This window comes from Herpailurus yagouaroundi, unplaced genomic scaffold (genome assembly GCF_014898765.1).
Source record: "Herpailurus yagouaroundi ecotype Mexico unplaced genomic scaffold, PumYag 186, whole genome shotgun sequence".
NCBI classification, from domain to species: domain Eukaryota; kingdom Metazoa; phylum Chordata; class Mammalia; order Carnivora; family Felidae; genus Herpailurus; species Herpailurus yagouaroundi.
In genome coordinates this window covers 32,775,590-32,791,999 of record NW_024412417.1, presented here as the reverse complement: position 1 = coordinate 32,791,999, position 16,410 = coordinate 32,775,590, and the positions used below count along the sequence as shown (strand labels likewise).

Here is a 16,410-nt window from a genome sequence, read left to right as displayed (position 1 = left end):
GTGGTAAGTGCCCACGAGTTTGCTCCCTTCCTCCCTCATATCCTCCCACGGCCTGTATGAACTCCATGATTTGCATATAGGGCTGCTCACGCATTGCTGGCCAAACCCAGAAGGAGTTTTCATCCTGGGACTCTGACCTATACAGCACAAGGGCTCTAGAAATAGCCCGTGTCCCCTGAATTCTTGAGTGGCGGCTCCCAGATCCTGAGAAGGAGACCCCTCTAGACACAGGACAGCAGAGAGTGGCCAAGCACAGCTTCATGGAAATGCTCTGGCCGGGAAGACGAGGTAGATGTCTGGGGCCAATGACCTCTGGCTCACTTACCTGCAGCAGTTCAAATACAGCAAGGAGGTCCCCTCCAGAGAGGCTCCCACAAAAGATAGGGTGATAGCACAGCCTGGGTGGCTCATAGTCCTCGTCAGCTAGCTTCACAACAGGAGCAGCCACTGTGGCCCCCAAATATTCTGGCTTCCCCTAAGGCAGAAAGAAAAGAAAGGAATTTGTCCCCGATGGTTACCTACCTGGTTCTGACCTGCATCAGTGCACTTTAAAAAATAATCTTGACAAAGCCGTTAGCCTCAGTGTCTCCCTCTTGCTACTAACTCACTCTCTTCTTCTGCCAAATGCCTCTTACCCCTTACCAAGGCTTGGGGGTCAGGAAATTCCATGTGGGCTCCCAGGGAAAACTTCTGGGCCCAAGGCTGTTACGGGTTCTCTCTTCTCAGCATATAGAGCTCAGTGGAAGAAAGTTAAAATGATCATCTAGGGTAGACTTGAAAGGGAAAAGAAGAAATAAGGTGGCAGCAAGCATTCCCAAAGCTCTCCAGGGCAGGACACCATCGTGGTCAGGAGCGTGAGCTTTGAAGTCCAGGCACACCTGAGTCTGTGTTCCCAAATCTGCTACTTTCCAGCTCTATGGCCTTGGGCCATTTAGTCAACTTTTTTGAGCCTCATGCCTTAAAAGGAATTAAAAATACTACTTGTTAATGGGGCCATGAGGTTTGACTTAATGATGTAGGTGCTTTGCACAGTGACTGGTATACAGCGAGCACTCAATACATGGTAATATGATGACTATGGCCATGATGATGATGATGATGATGATAATGATGAAGGTCAGTATATTCAGGTGATAGAGCAGTTCTGCTCTATTTTTCTTGGTAATAAAAGAGGCCACTAAGATAGTTTTGTATGTATGTATATATACGGACCGCAAGTTTCTTTAAGAACTACGAGCACCAAAAAAAACACAAAAAACAAAACAAAACAAAAAAACACTATGAGATAGCACCATCTCCTGTCTCTTCCCATACCTGCTCCCAAGAACCTGGGGCTGGCTTCCCCCAGGAGCAGCATGGGGCTGGAGGTTGGGGCTGCTTCCCCATTTATCTCAGGAATGGCTGGAATGTAAACTCCATGTGGCGGCATTTGCCCGTTTTACATACTGCTGTGACCCCCAGCACAGGGCAGGCACTCGTTACCTATTTATTGAGTGAAAGCTGTCGGATTAATGACTTCCAAAGTACAAGGCCAGTGCCCACATTCTCTTCTGGCTGAGGCTGGGTTTAGCAGCTGCCCTGCTCCACTGCCTTTGGACTCATAAACCAGCACCTGCATTCCCGGCTGTAGAGAGAGCCTTGGCTGAGGCGGAAATGGTGTTTAGTTTAAACTAATGATTACTTGATGATTTTGTGATTATTTTTGACTTTAAAACAAACAAAGCTGCCTGCTGGTGTCCACAGGTGGGGTCAGAACTGTCCCTCGTGGACAGTTCGTGGTGGAGCTATGGCATGACACAGGTCAAGACACAAGCGGTCTGCTGTCGAACTGTTTTGTCATGATCCTAGCTGGGAATAATTAAGTACAACTGCCCTGGAAACAAAGGAGCAAAGCTAAACCCAAGTAACTAATTTGCCAAATATAAACGCATTGCTTAGAGAGGCAGCAGGCCCTAATGAGGGCACAAGCCACTGGAGAGTGAGAGAAAGCTCTAGATTGGAGCCACATTCTGTCAGAGTCAGAATGTAATCATCTGATCATCACCATAGGGCTGGGGGCTTGGCGTAGCTGCAGGTGTAAACAGAACCTTCTGGGCACCTACATGTATCTCTCCAGGAAGAAGAGGCAAAGTTTTCACATCTTTTTTCTCTCCTACTTTTCCTTTTCATTTCAATGTGAGAATGTAGGCTTGTGTTTCTACGAAGGGACTGGCTTGGGTGGGGCTCAGGAAGGTAATTGTAGAATGGGGCTCTGGAAGAGGTCTGAAAAGCAAAGGGAAATCCATGTAGCCACACGGGTTGGTTTAAGAGTTTGCAAAGATGCTTGATTATTGTTGCTGGTTTTCAAATAAAAAGTAGTTAGGAATGGAACCATGTCGTTAGCAACAAAATTTAAAAGGTGTTTATTTTGTGACTATCTCCACAGAAAATTTATACAATATGGACAACAGTGGAACTCATATTCCCTAAATATATACAATTGACAGCTCCAATTTATAGCTGGAGGAACAGGGTACAGAGAGAGTGATTCTGGAAAAGCAGAATATGTGTGTCTGAAGGGATACAGCTACAGATACTCCCACATATGCAACAAAGTTTGGACACAGAAGGCTAGGTTCAAGTTCTGACTCTACCTCCAGCTACCTGTGACTTTGAACAAGGCCTTTGACCTTCCTGGGTCTCTGTTTCCGTCTCCAGGAAGCAAGAGGGGGTTTGTGCTCTCTGAAATCCCTGCTCACCTTCTATAATTCTCCCATCCTAATCTGTTCTGACCTTGAATCAAGGTCAGAGCTGCCAGCATGCTTGAGGACGTGAGGGGGCTTTAGGAAGGCTTCTTGGAACGACTGTTGTACTTAATATATTGTGCTTCTGCAACTTCCCAAGGAGGTAAAGACATCAAAGAAAATAAATAAGCCTTTGCCTTTAGACTTTTTAATTTAAAAAAGAAGAAAAAATGATAAAATAAAAAAGAAGTTTTGTCACAGTAATTAAAAAAAAAAAATCCTCCAGTAAGCTTTTGAATCTACTCAGTGGAGAACACAGACATCTTTGGAGAGGAAGAAGTCTGGTTAACATCGTAACGGAAATGGGATAGGGCTGAATGTGTTGTTGCAGGGCTTGGAAGCAAGACCAAGAGAAAGATGACCCAGCTACAAAGGCTGACTTGGTGACAATACCCACCCAGGTCCCCCCAGCCAAGCAAGGTCAGTAAGCACCTCTGGTTTTCAAGATGCCTGGACATTTTTACTCAGCGTTTCTATTGAGTAGCAATAGGACACCTGGGGGCTGGGTACACGTGCAGGTGACTCTATACAAGTATCTTATTCCTGAAGAAGCGTGTGTCCACTAAAGTTTTGTGACCCGGATCCTATTCTACTTGCAAACTAATGGGAAACCTGAGTGAAAAGCCCTTTAGCACAGCAAATGATCGTCACCAACATTCCTGGTTCTATAAATCATCATTTTCCCAGAATGGCCTCCGGGCACCTCTAGAGTCCTGAGCAGTCGCAGGCTGGTTAGATAAAGTGCCCAGTCAGCACTGCCCGGGACACTCACCACCGCGTCGCTGTCATACAGCTCCACCACCACCAAAGGCGGGGACTCCGCCAGCTCCTTCTGGTCTCCGTGCAGCACCAAGTCATTGAACAGCAGCATCTGGTTCCAGGTTGGGGAGAGGGTTTGGGAAATGACCTGGAAGGTGGGGCCGAAAGAAAAGCAAAAGCTCACTCGAGAGGGTTGTAGGGGGCGAGGTGCATTCCTTCAACAGTTACTTGTGGAGGGCAAAGAGAACCTCGTCATCCTCGCTCAGTCCTTTAACATCCAAGTGATGACACAAACCGACGTACTACCACTGGGTACTAGATGCTAGGGGATGCAGATTCCCTGCCCCAGAGAGCTTACAGAAGTTCATGAGTACAGCCCCTGCAATGATTAACACCTTATTTGCATACATAACTTCAACTCAATCCTCCCAGTAGCGCTGTGCTGGCGACACCAGCTCCCCTGTGTTTAGTACTGGGTACCAACTGTTGCACTTAACATGCACAGCCCCGTTCAAACTTCACAACTGTCCTGGGAGGTGGATACAGTTACCTACTCACATTTTACACATCAGGAAACCAAGGCTCACTTGTCTGGAGCCAGGAAGTGGCAGAACTGGAATTCCACCCGACTCATCTGGTACCAAAGCCCAGGCTGCTAGCCTCATCCACCCTCACCAAGTAGATGCTAATATTATCTCTGTTTTATGGGAGGGCAAATTGAGGATGAAGGAGATCTAGTGATGCTTCACTTACGAGCAAATAAAATTTTGTCATCAAATACTCAAAGTGGAGGTTAACTCTAACATTCCTTGCATGGAATTGTACTGTTTTGTGGACATTTGCATTGAACGAACCAGCGTCTTCAAAATAACCTTCACCATTTTGCATGACATCTTTTTTTCTAAGACGACAAACTGTGACATTGGTAATTGGCTGTGTCCATCATACGGATGGAGATACCAAAGGACAGAGGACAACAGTCTGCATTATTGGTTGGGAACTGTGAGTGCCTCACCCAAAAGTGGTTCACAGCCCCCCATGCCAGGCCATTCAACTGCTACCCTCAGAGGGGTGTCATTGGTCTTGTATCCTCTACTCCAGTTACGTGGATACTTGTACACCTGCCAGTTTCACAGAGCCGAAGACCAGGGTTGTCTGCAGTATGGGTAGATTCTGCATCTGGGCAGAAACTAGGCTGTTAATGTGTGAGGCTAGTCTTGGAACATTTCCCCCTTTCCCAGGATGTGCAGACAAACGGGTCATTTCACAGGTGAACACAGCACAATGGCTGCTGGGTCCTGGGGAATTTCCACACTCCCTCGGAACTACACCCTTACTTCTCACTGTGCATGCCAGGCGGTCCAGAGAGAGAGAGAGATCTAGCCCCAGCTAACTTCCTGGACTCCGAAGAATAAATCTGTCATCTCAGACTTTTACATCAGGAGTCATCTCTAGCCAAGACATTAAACCATTGGCACTGTGGTCAGGAGAGAACTGTTTATTCGTCTTCTTTATGTGAGTCATAAAAATATGCATTCCACAATTTCCTTCCTCGCTCGCTTTTTGCGTCTATGCCTCAGACACAGTGATGTTTTTGACATAACATCTCAGAGAAAACCTTAACTTTTTGGACAGGAGAAAAACGGCTTCGTCTAACCTATGAACAGGAGTTACATAGTTGCGATGCAAGGTTATCCTGTATGGCTATCTGACATCACAAAGAAACCTGGGTTTTTATGTTGCTTTTAAAAATAGAAATGCAAACTCTTTCACAGTACACATACAAAAATGTAATACCAAAGCAATTTATGATCCTCACGGCATCTTTCCTGTAGAAATATTTTGACAGCTTCCTTGGCACTTGGGGCTATAAATACCACCTGATAAGATTACAGAGGCCAGCATTCATTCATTCAACATGTATCTATTAATACATTCAACATACAATGTGCTAGGCACAGTACTGGGCACCAATATGGCATCCTGCGTATAACAGGTGCTCAAGAGCTCTTCGCATGAATAAATGCATGGATACTGGCCTATCCTCAGAGTTGTTCCCATGAGTACAAGGACAATGTGGCCACCTTCCAAAGGTCCCCCAAGAGCTCACCCAAACAAAAGTACGTTGTCCCACTTCTCTGCCAAGGTGCCCGTGACTAAGCTCCACCTCTTCAGATCTTCCTTAAGGAGCTCTGCATTGTGGCCGTATTTGATGACGTTTGGGAGACTTTGGTAGCAATTAGCTAACACTTTGAAGAAGGAGTGAGAAACTACAGATGTAGCATGGCTCTAGAATCAGATACCTTTGGAATGGAACCCTAGTTTCATCCCCTGCCTCTGTCCAACTGGGCAGGCGATTTCACCCCCGTGAACCATAGTTTCCCTCATGTAAATGGTTAGCGCCTACCTTGTAGAGTTGTTATGACCACTGTCTGAGGTAAAGTGTATTAAATGCCTGGCACACATTAGTAGGTGCTCACTAAGTGCTTGTTCCCCACCCAACTCGACCCCACCACAGTATTTATGAATGAGTAAGCAGTTACTGAACACCTGCCACATGCCGGTCTTGGTGCACTGGGTACTCATGTCTAACAAGAGACTGTCTGTGTCCTCAGGACTCTGATCGCTTGAAATCTCAGGCTCCACACTCCCCACCCTCTGCCATGTCCTCTCCTGTCCTCTGAGGCTCCTCTCAAGCCATTTAGTCCCTCTCCCCTTCTGGCTCCGAAGCCTTTCTCTTTGGGGAGCTGTCTCCCTTTCCCTTTATACTTTGGTCGCCATGAGATTTCTAAATCCCACATCCTCAGTGACCTCTGGAATAACTGGGTGTCCCTTCTGAAATATTTCGGATCGTTACGTCATTTTAGAGAGGACTGGTTGTGGGACCAGGCCTGCCGAGACTGCTCCCCCTGAGCTCTGTGTGGTCAGTTCAGGCACGGGCTACCGGGTGAACGGTGGAGCTCAGCTAGGACCACAGGGTCAGCTTTCTCCATCATGAAGGGTGCGAGAGCGGGGCATGTCACACACAGGCTCCGAGGCAGCACGGCACTGAAACAGCAGAGGGAATCCAGAGCCCTTACTTACCCAAATGGAAAGCAAAGTGGCTTTGGAACTGGACCAACGTGGGTTTCTATCTTGGCTTTACCACCTTCCACCTATATAGTTCCTAAGCCTTCCCTTCTCACCTGCAGAATGGGGACACTAATAACACCCACCTTTAGGCTGCCATGAGATGTAGCGAACTATGCATATAAGATGCTTGGCATTATGCCTGGCATGTAGGGAGCTCTTGATAAATGGCAGCTATTATTACCGACAAAAATTAGGTACTTGGTTCAAAAGTATAGAGGCAAAGTCCAGGCCTCAACAGAAGCTGTTTTCTCTTTCACACGATCATTTGATAAATGCCATTTGTTCCTTTGAGATATAAGTCTGAATCAAATACAGCTACTGTATAGAGAGGCAAAATAGGAAGATAATCACATAGCAGCCCAATGAGCTCACTCAAACCCCCTCCCCGTCCAGGGCCCCGAGATCACCAGGGCCTGGAACCCCATAGTTTTGTGGCAGATGGAGGAAGGCCCCAGGGGTCCACCCTTTGAGAATCCTCCTTGCTTCTGGTGGGAAGCCTCAGTGACAATAACAAGGAGTCACATAAAGATTACAAGCAAGGCATTGTCCTGGGTGGTTTACCCTCTGGGAAATAGATACAATGTCATCATCGTGAGAGCTTTGCTTAAGGTCACACAACAAGCAAATGAAAGAGCTTAGACCTGAACCCAAACAATGTGGCTCCAGAGTCTATACTGTCATCACTGAACTATGTACTACCCCTGAAAACACAGAGAAGAGAAAGTAGTCTGGAGCCCTCATGCTTCATGTGTTCTCATGCTCCTTCACTAAGTGAGGATGGGGTCACCTTCCTTCTGGGGTCTCTCTCGATTCCCACCCCCACGGAACTAATCCCTCTCCCGTGGCTCTTGGAAGTCTTTCTATAGCCCCACGTTATGGCATATTTCATGGTGCAGCCCCCAAGCCCAGCAAGGACCTGTCACAGAGCAAAAACTCCACAGCTGATGGAGAAATGGACAAGATGATCTCAGTCTGCAGGTCACAAATCAAATGCAATCTCCCAGGTTACAGGCCTCACTTTGGAGAGAAATGTCAGCCCGTGTAACATTAGCCAATATAACGGCCTCCATTCATCAATCACTTTATACACTTAACTTTGGGCTTCTTGACAACAGTCCTATTTTAAGACGACAGATGGAGGTTTAGTGAGTAAATGTGGCCAGAGAGTAGATGACCTAGAACATAACCTCAGGTCTCTTTGGGCCCTTGGTGTTTGTCTTAACTCCCAGAGATGAGCAAATCCTTTGTGAACTCTCCTCTCTCAGAACACAGAATCCTCAAAGAACAGAGTCAGTCCTTGGAGAATACAATCTAATGGGAAGAGCGTCCAATTGGATGTCCACTGATTAGGAACACTTTCACTTTTCAGCACTCAGTGTATAGGAAAGGGAGAGAGCCCAGAGCAAAGCAGTGTAGACCCACTTCCTTTAATTCTCACACCATCCATTAGGAAGTAGTGTTTTCCAGAGGGAGACACCACATTGCACAATCTGAAAGTGTCCCAAATCCCCCAGCTGGTGAGTAGAAAGAAAACAGTGCAAAGTCTAGGGATTCCTGACTACAAAACTGGAAAACCCTCCTCCCCACCAAGAACCCTCAATAAACGTTGGTTCATAAGCCTCATGCAGCCATGTCTGTGTGTTTTCTCACGTGTTTGTTCCCCCACTGAACTTGGCCTTGTGCCCAGCACTTGGGCAGGTGGGCTAGATGTGCCCTTCTCCTCCTCATCCCTCTTCCCCAGCCCCCTTCCTTCACTACGGGTGTGTGCTATCTCGGCTGCAGGACAATGGGTCACACTGGAACAAGAGACCTTCTGCACGGCAATCCTTCCTTGCACGTGTGCTTTGGCGTCTGAAATCAACATACCCAGAGACACAGGTATTTGCAACATGCCCCTCCTGTTTTCTTTGCTGGGCTCTGCTGCGGATCAGCTGTGGGCCATGAGAAGGCAGGCGGGCTTCCCTGGTTACCTTTGTGGTCTGGCAGTGGGAAAGGAATGTGACCTTGGCGAAGGGGTCCGAGAGTCCACTGCTGTCCGCTGCGATGAGGCCCCGGGCTTGATACATGTGCGCTCTCAGCTGAAAGACATGCCGGGCTGTGGACAAATGGAAACGGGCAGGCATCAGTGGGCGCTCCCCAACAGCGAGTACGAACAGGTGTCTGTGCGCCGTGTGCGTCTGTGAGTGTGTCCAGAGGCCAAGACTGGGAGCACCACCCGCCTCTAGACTGAAACAGAAGCAGTGAAGAAAGGGGGGGAGGGGGTATCTACGGGGAACTTTGGAGCCAGGCATTCTCCTTGGCCCCCTCACCACATCATGGGTTTTGATCTTCATAAGAGCCCTGTGATTAAATAGATAATCATCATAATCATCCCCGTACATGTATAAGGGAAATGGCTCACAAAATACGCGACACACGTTTTCCAGGTTTGCAGAGCTATCAAATGCCAGAGCCTGGATTTCATTTCTGTCAGATTCCGAATTCACCTTCTCTTTCTATAAGACTACATTTTTTTCTTATGTTTATTATTTATTTTTGAGAGAGAGACAGAGTGCAAGCAGGGAAGGGGCGGAAAGACACACACACACACACACACACACACACACACACACACAGAATCCAAAGCAGGTTCCAGGCTCTGAGCTGTCGGCACAGAGCCCAACGCAGGGCTCGAACTCACGGATGGTGAGTTCATGACTTGAGCCAAAGTTGGACGCTTAACCAACTGAGCCACCCGGGTGCCCCTCTAAAAGACCACGTTTTGTGTTTTAGTAATTCTCCTGCTTCCACTGGCCCGCATGTGCACGTGTGTGTAAGAAAGGGGCTGCTCCACTAATAGCTTGTGCTTCCATAAACTCTTGAGTCAACCACTCATCCATTCTTCCATTCAGCCAGCCAATGTCATCTTGAGCGCCTACTGTGTACCAGGTACAGTCTGGTCTAAGGATTGTGAGGTGGCTAAGACAGCCCTTGCTCTCTGCCCTTGGGGAGCTCCAGGAAGAGGGCAGAATGTAAGACCAGCATCTACCTCCCAGTGACAGGAGGCCAGGAACTAGAGTCCTGTGAGAGATACAGGCAGAGGGCACGGAGGTTAATTAAAGGCAGGAGTGAGCACATCTGATGACAGGATGGGAGCAGAGAGGGGGCTGCAGATGAGGGCAGATGAGGGTTCAGTGGGGGCGTCCCAAGTAAGAGTGGACCTGTCATATTCCTGGGTTCACGGGGCTTTGTAAAGCCCCTCTTGTTTTTTATATTCACTTGCTCCTTTTTACCCCCTTACCCACTCCTGTTCCCTGTCTCCCCCAAAGGCAATACTATACTGTGTTCAGGATATCAGTGTTTTGCATTGATGTGGGGACTGGGATGCAGGAACTCTTCCATACCAGTTTGACTAGCATTACTTTGTTAAATTAAGGGTGCAGATGCCCGCTCTTCTTCCCTCCCATGCCACTCCTAGGCTTATGTCACACAGGTCTGTACATGGACTCACACGAAGTTACTAACCCTCTCTGTGCCTTTGTTTCCCACCTATAAAATGGGGGTAATAATAGTTCTTCAGAGGGTTAATGTAGGAGATCAAAGGACTAGGTGCCTGACACACGGGAAGAACTTTAAAACTGCATAAAGATGCTGGTGTTGTTGTTACTATTGTTCATTGTAATGTGACCTGTGATGGTGGCAGCTGGGGCCACCTGGGTGTCCCTCAGAGCCCCCAGCTGCAGCCACGTAGGCAGTATGCTGCACACCGCTAGGGGGAACCATTTATTTGGTCAAGGTTTTTGTTTTTCTGAAACCTCTTATCAGCTCTGTCCCTTAGACTGATAAAGTCAGTTTCCTCTTCGCTCTCACAATCTGGTGATCCGTCTTTTGTGTGGTAGTTCATTTTCTACTTGTGGTTGGTAGAGATGTGTCTGATTGCCCCCACTCGAGGGCCAGATGACCCCTCTCTCATCTCTACATCCCCCGCTAATTTTCCCACCATGCCTGCCATATGTAGGTACAAGCTAATTATTGGCTGGATGGATATTTTCTGAAGCACCAAGTGAGTGAAGAAACAAAAATTCTCCAGTGGGTTTGGAAGGCAGCCAAAGCCATCAATGTCAGTGCACAGCAGAGAAAGTTTATCAGGTCACTCCATGAAAATAACACACTGCAGAGGATCAGAAAGCTCTTGAAAAAGTCTTTCTTCTCCTTTGAATTGTTAGCAGCTGGGACAGCAGTATGTCTGGGTACCTTCGATCTCCAGAGATAGAATCTATAGAAATAAGAAGGTAATTTGATATGAGTGTATTTCACCCAAAGATAAAACCTCTTTTTATTTTTTAAAGGTTTATTAATTTTTGAGAGAGAGAGAGAGAGAGAGAGAGAGAGAGGTGGGGAGGGGCAGAGAGGAAGACACCGAATCCAAAGCAGGCTCCAGGCTCTGAGCTGTCAGCACAGAGCCCAACATGGGGCTTGAACTCGTGAACTGCGAGATCATGATCTGAGCTGAAGTCAGATACTTAACCAGCTAAGCCACGCAGATGCCCCAAGATGAGACCTCTTTAAAGACAGGATGGAAAACAATGGAAATAAAGCAGAGTTTGGAGAAGTTGACTTCGTCATTTACTAGCTGTGTGATCTTGGACAATTCCAAGCATTTCTGATACATCCTTTCTCCCTCTGTAAAATGAAGAAACTGCCCAGGGTTTATGTGACAAGTAAATTCAATATAATTCATAACGTAGATGGAACAATCCTTGGTACATTGTATGGACCATGCATTTTCCAAATAGGGCTGAGCTTTCCTTATTCTTATACATTGACACCGGGCACAGAAATCATGAGCTGAACCTCTGGATAAATATCTCCAGAGCCTTCTAACTACAGAACCACTTGGATTCCATTGGCAGTTAAGGTCGACCGACATCAAACGAGTCTTGGGTAACAAAGAAAGCCTGGATTTGTGGACAATTCTCCGGTGCTTCCAACAATGGCTCAGTTCAAAACTTAACTTCAGTTGAAGTTAAGGCAAAACTGTCATCTATTCTGTCTGAATTCAGCAGCAAAGATCCTGTAAATTGAAGCAATTTGGAAAGAGAAAGCAAATTGCTACTGTCAGGCATTAATACTTATAACAAAATCCAAAATGATATGAAAATGTAAACATAATGACATTCATAGAAACTATCTGCATAGAAGAAAGGATTATATAAAGCACGCTGAATTTCTCAAAGTGACCACATCAGGAACCAAGCTGAAGAAACACAAGGGACCCCAGTGATACCAGTTCCCATTGGGTCATTACTGGCAAATGCAAATGCCCGCTGTTTACAGGTCAAAACCCTAGTGCCATGTAAAAGGAATTGCACAGGTCATATCAGCCTAAGAACTTACTGATGTGTTTTAAAAGGCATCTTCTGCTTCAAATGCAAACTCAGTCCACATGATCTGCCTACCAAGAAACTCAAATTGCAATGCCCTCCATTAGCAGAAAACTATAACTTTTACTCCAGATGTATTTAACGATTTCACTTTATTCTTTTGAGATGGGACAACTGGAAGGTAAGGAAGAAAATTTAGAAACTATATTTTAAGAGGGAAATGAGTTGATCCTAAAATAATGTGCAAACAGCCCATGCATGGCGTCCTTCTCATTGTTTTCTCAGAAGCCCACTGGAGACACCTACTGACCCTCTTTGTCAGGTGGGCCTCATACCTGGGTAGAGCAGGCTGGCCGGGGGTTGATGGGTGCCAGCCACTTTGGAGGACATCTCTGCTTCATAGCCTGCTGGCAAGTTGTCCAAAATGGTACCGGAATGTCTGGTGGAGCCCAGCCACAGGTACAGGTCGACCTTCGCTTGCACTGACCAACCAGCCGGCCGTTTTCCAGGAAGCTGGGGAAAGGTCATGAGGAAGACCACTTTGTTAGGAGGAGGCTCACTCTTTGAGAAAAGAGGTCCTGTGGATCTGGGGACACACCCAGGGCAGGTATTCAGAGAGCAGTTCTCAGGACATAATCTTTTTTTTTTTTTTTCTTTCAATGTTTATTTATTGTGAAAAAAGAGAGGGCACAGCTGGGGAGGGCAGAGAGAAGGAGACAGAGGATCCCAAGCAGACTCTACAATGACAGCAGACAGTTGGATGCGGGGCTGGAACTCACAAATTGCGAGATCATGACCTGAGTTGAAGTTAGACGCTTAACCGACTGAGCCACCCAGGCACCCCGTAATCTTGTATCAAAATGAGACTGATGACCCCAGTTGCCACCATGCACAGTCTCAGAGGAGGATCCAGGTCTAGTGGGCCTGAAGCTAAAACAGGCACTTCTGAGCCTTGGATCATTTAAATCTACCAGGAAGGTATGATTATTGCCCCTGTTTGTATATATGAGGAAACTCGGGCTCAGAGAGGTTAACGAAGTTCCCTTAGATCACTCAGCTTTCAAGTGACAGAACCAGGACCAAAACCCAGAGGAGATAATTCCATTCTAGATGCTGGACTCTACCCCCAAAGCTTGCCTCTTCCCACACTGAGCTGAAATATCCTTCCCCCCCCCCCCAAAAAAGAAAGAAATATCCCTTCCCAGAACTTCCAAGCACCTGGAATCCCAACCACAGCATCTGCGTCTTTGCTTCGTTCAGAGGGACTCATGGGCTGCTTCTTCCATAGGCCAGGCCCCCATGTGCTTGAAGGGACCTACCCGCCCTACCATATCCTTCTTCCTGGCTAACCATCTCTAGTCCCTTCATCCCCCCCTCATGCAGCGTGGTTTCAAATTCCTTTTCCACCCTGCATGCTCCCTTTTGACTGTACTCAGATCTGGATTTATGTTTATGTCTGTTTGCATCTGTGTGTTCACGTGTGTATTTGTGTAGGCGGTTTGAGTCTGTGCACATACAGATGAATGTGTGTGGGTGAATGTGTTCTCAACATGTGGAGGATACAACTCAGTGTAGCGTGGCTTCTTTATTCCTCAGTCACCAGGATTAGGGGGTTCCTTCCCCACTGAAGGGGTTCCCAACCCCAGACTTGGCTGTGTTCAGAACTGCTGCCTAGATCTTCATTCTTAGAGTAGCTACCTCTCCAGATTTTGTTGACTCTTCCAAGTGTCACTTAGCGTTTCTTAGGATTTCCTATCGATACTGTCCACTTTCTTCGGCACCACTTTTTTTCCAGAAGGAATCACAAAATCCTACATGAGAGGCCACAGCGTGCTCTGACAATTTCCAAGGCACCCGTGGAGAGCATCTGAATCCAAAATTGAGCATGGCTGTTTACCTTTCTCTCTTGCTCTGCAGGTCCCTTAAATGGATTTTCAGCAACTCAATTCAGCAACTACCTGAAGGGCCATTAGGCCTCACTAAAGCAGTGGGGTCAGGAAGGCATCAGAATGATCAAGACACGGGGGGGGGGGGGGGGGGGGGGCCTTGATTGGCTCACAAGGAAACCGACTTGCATTACTTTATTCAAATGCAAGGTCAAGGGTAAGAGAGAAACAAAGGGAACAGAAAAGTAGGAGCAGGTGTTTCTATTTTTCTTTAGGAGTCAAACATTTTACTGGGCTTTACTGGGTACTTCAGGAGCTGGACCAGTAGAGAAAGCATCCCAGGAAGAGGGAAGGCAAGAACAAAGACACAGGGGTGGGAACTAACAGTGGTGATACAGGCTAATGTTTAGTGAGTGCTCACTCTGTGCCAGGAGGGGATTTGCTAAAAGTTTTTAGAAAAGAAAGAGTTGGGGCAAAGAATGACACAGACGAGGATGAGGAATCCTGCTCGTTATGTGGATGAGTTCAGATTTTATTCTTTAGGGAGTGGGATGCCATTATTTACTCAGCTTAAAAAAAAAAAAAAAAAAAAGGTCATTTTGTTGTTGGTAAAGATAACTGCTCTGCAACTCATAATTTTAAAAATTATAAAAAATAATCCTCAACTCATCACTTCTGTAATAACCATAACAATAATAATAGCTAAAATGCATTGAGCATTTGTTCAATAAAACAACCATTTATGAGAGCCTACGGTTATTCTATTGTAATAAAAAGTAATCCCTTTGCCATTTGTAGATATCACTAGGATATCGATTCACAAAGGCAGGGATTTTTATCTGTCAGTTCGCAGTGACGTCCCCAAAAGACTGCTTGGCATTCATGAAGTACTCAATAAATATTTGTCAGCTCATTAATTTATTTTCCTAATAACAATCCTGCTTCACGCATGTTGAGCGCTTACACAGTCCTAGGTCTCTCTCATGTTTCTCCCTGCACGCACCGTGTCTTAGTACTTACATACTGTTAACAAGCCACAGGTTATCATTCATCTTCATGGTGAATGAAGAGTAAATATCTTTATTATGTGTACTTTGAAGATGTAGAAATGGAGGTTCAGAGAGGTTAAGATGAGTGTCTACCATCACAGAGCGAGGCAAGAATGACCCAAGACTCAACCCTGCTCTACCCGGCTCCAGAGCCCATACTCTTAGCCAGGGCTCCTCACACACTGATCTATCTGCGTGAACTGCCTGGGCATCTGGCTAAAATGTAAATTCCGATTCAGTAGGTCTTGTGATTCTGCATTTCTCCCTGATGGTGCTGATCCTGCTGGTCAATGACCACAGTGGTAATACTTGAACAAGACTTAACTTCCTATCTGCGTGGCCCCAAGCAGGTCTGATATCCTTTGCTTTACTCTTAAAGTAAAACAACAGCAAAAGCATCATTCATTCCTGCTGCTGTGAAAACAACACGGGTATGTGAATTCGCGATTAAGACCAATAACTCAGCTAACATCTTGGGAAATGTTACGTAAGGACCACTACCGGACTCCTAGAGTTTGCAGTTCACCCGTCATTTAAAAAATACACAAACTGAAATTGCTTGCAAGACGTTGCAGGATGTCTCACATGGGAATCCCAGCTGGAACCTCCGTAACATGACTGAGCATGCTCCTAAGTGCTTTCAGAAAGAGTATCTCCTGTTCAACTGCATGTGCATGTTTAGCCTGGGGTGTCTTCCCCTGGCTCCCTCACTTCCCCAGTTGCTTTTCTCTCTTGTGTGCTCCTAAAGCCTGACCAACCACTGCAGTGTCTTTCCTTTTGAGAATAGCATGGTAAGGTAGGGGGGCAGGGGGGAGGCGGGGAGAGAAAACAAAATAATTAAAGAAAACAAACGTGCGTTGAAAAACTATGATCACCAATGTATAAAAACTGCATGAGACAGAATGCTACAGTCTTAGCCCCTCCCAAGCCCCACCCACCTCCTCCAGAGGTCCTGGTGAATGCCGGCTGGCTTTTAAAAACAGGGGAAGTCTTGGCAAGTCAGAAAATGGAGCAAGAGATGGGAATTCACACACATTGTGCTGAAGTTGGTCAACCAGTATCAGAAAGAGAGGGTTTGCTTGCTTTGTTGACGTTTGTGTGTGGCAGGACCCAGTCATCACTTTGTGCTGCATCCTAGGGAAAGGTGGATTGAAAGCGGGAGTCCCGAGAAGTGACTGGACTCAGGAGAGACAGGATAAAGGTGGAGGCAAGACCAAGGAGGGGCTCTCTGGAGTCCAGCTGGCAGGACTCACATGGAGCCATGATTCCAGGCAAAGAGAAAAGGAAAGTGGAACGTCACCCTCTTGTTGGACTCTGAGCACACCCAGCTCCTCCCACAGGGAGTTTGCTTTTGGACACGGATGTGCTTTTCCACCCGATGGCCACTACGGGTAAGGTGCGGATGAGACCGAAGTGGGAGAGCTCTGCTCTTTTGGAT

General features: G+C 46.6%; 1 protein-coding gene across 1 annotated transcript in view; it reads right to left on the bottom strand.

Moving 5' to 3' along the window:
* FER1L6 (fer-1 like family member 6) overlaps positions 1–16,410 on the bottom strand; it is a 121,777-nt gene that overhangs the window by 58,143 nt on the left and 47,224 nt on the right. The window contains exons 18-21 of the mRNA XM_040494368.1: positions 12,373–12,550; positions 8,645–8,769; positions 3,556–3,690; positions 326–475 (exon numbers count right to left, since the gene is read on the bottom strand). Of these exons, the coding sequence (XP_040350302.1) occupies positions 326–475; positions 3,556–3,690; positions 8,645–8,769; positions 12,373–12,550 (588 nt within the window). The remainder of the gene's footprint in view (positions 1–325; positions 476–3,555; positions 3,691–8,644; positions 8,770–12,372; positions 12,551–16,410) is intronic.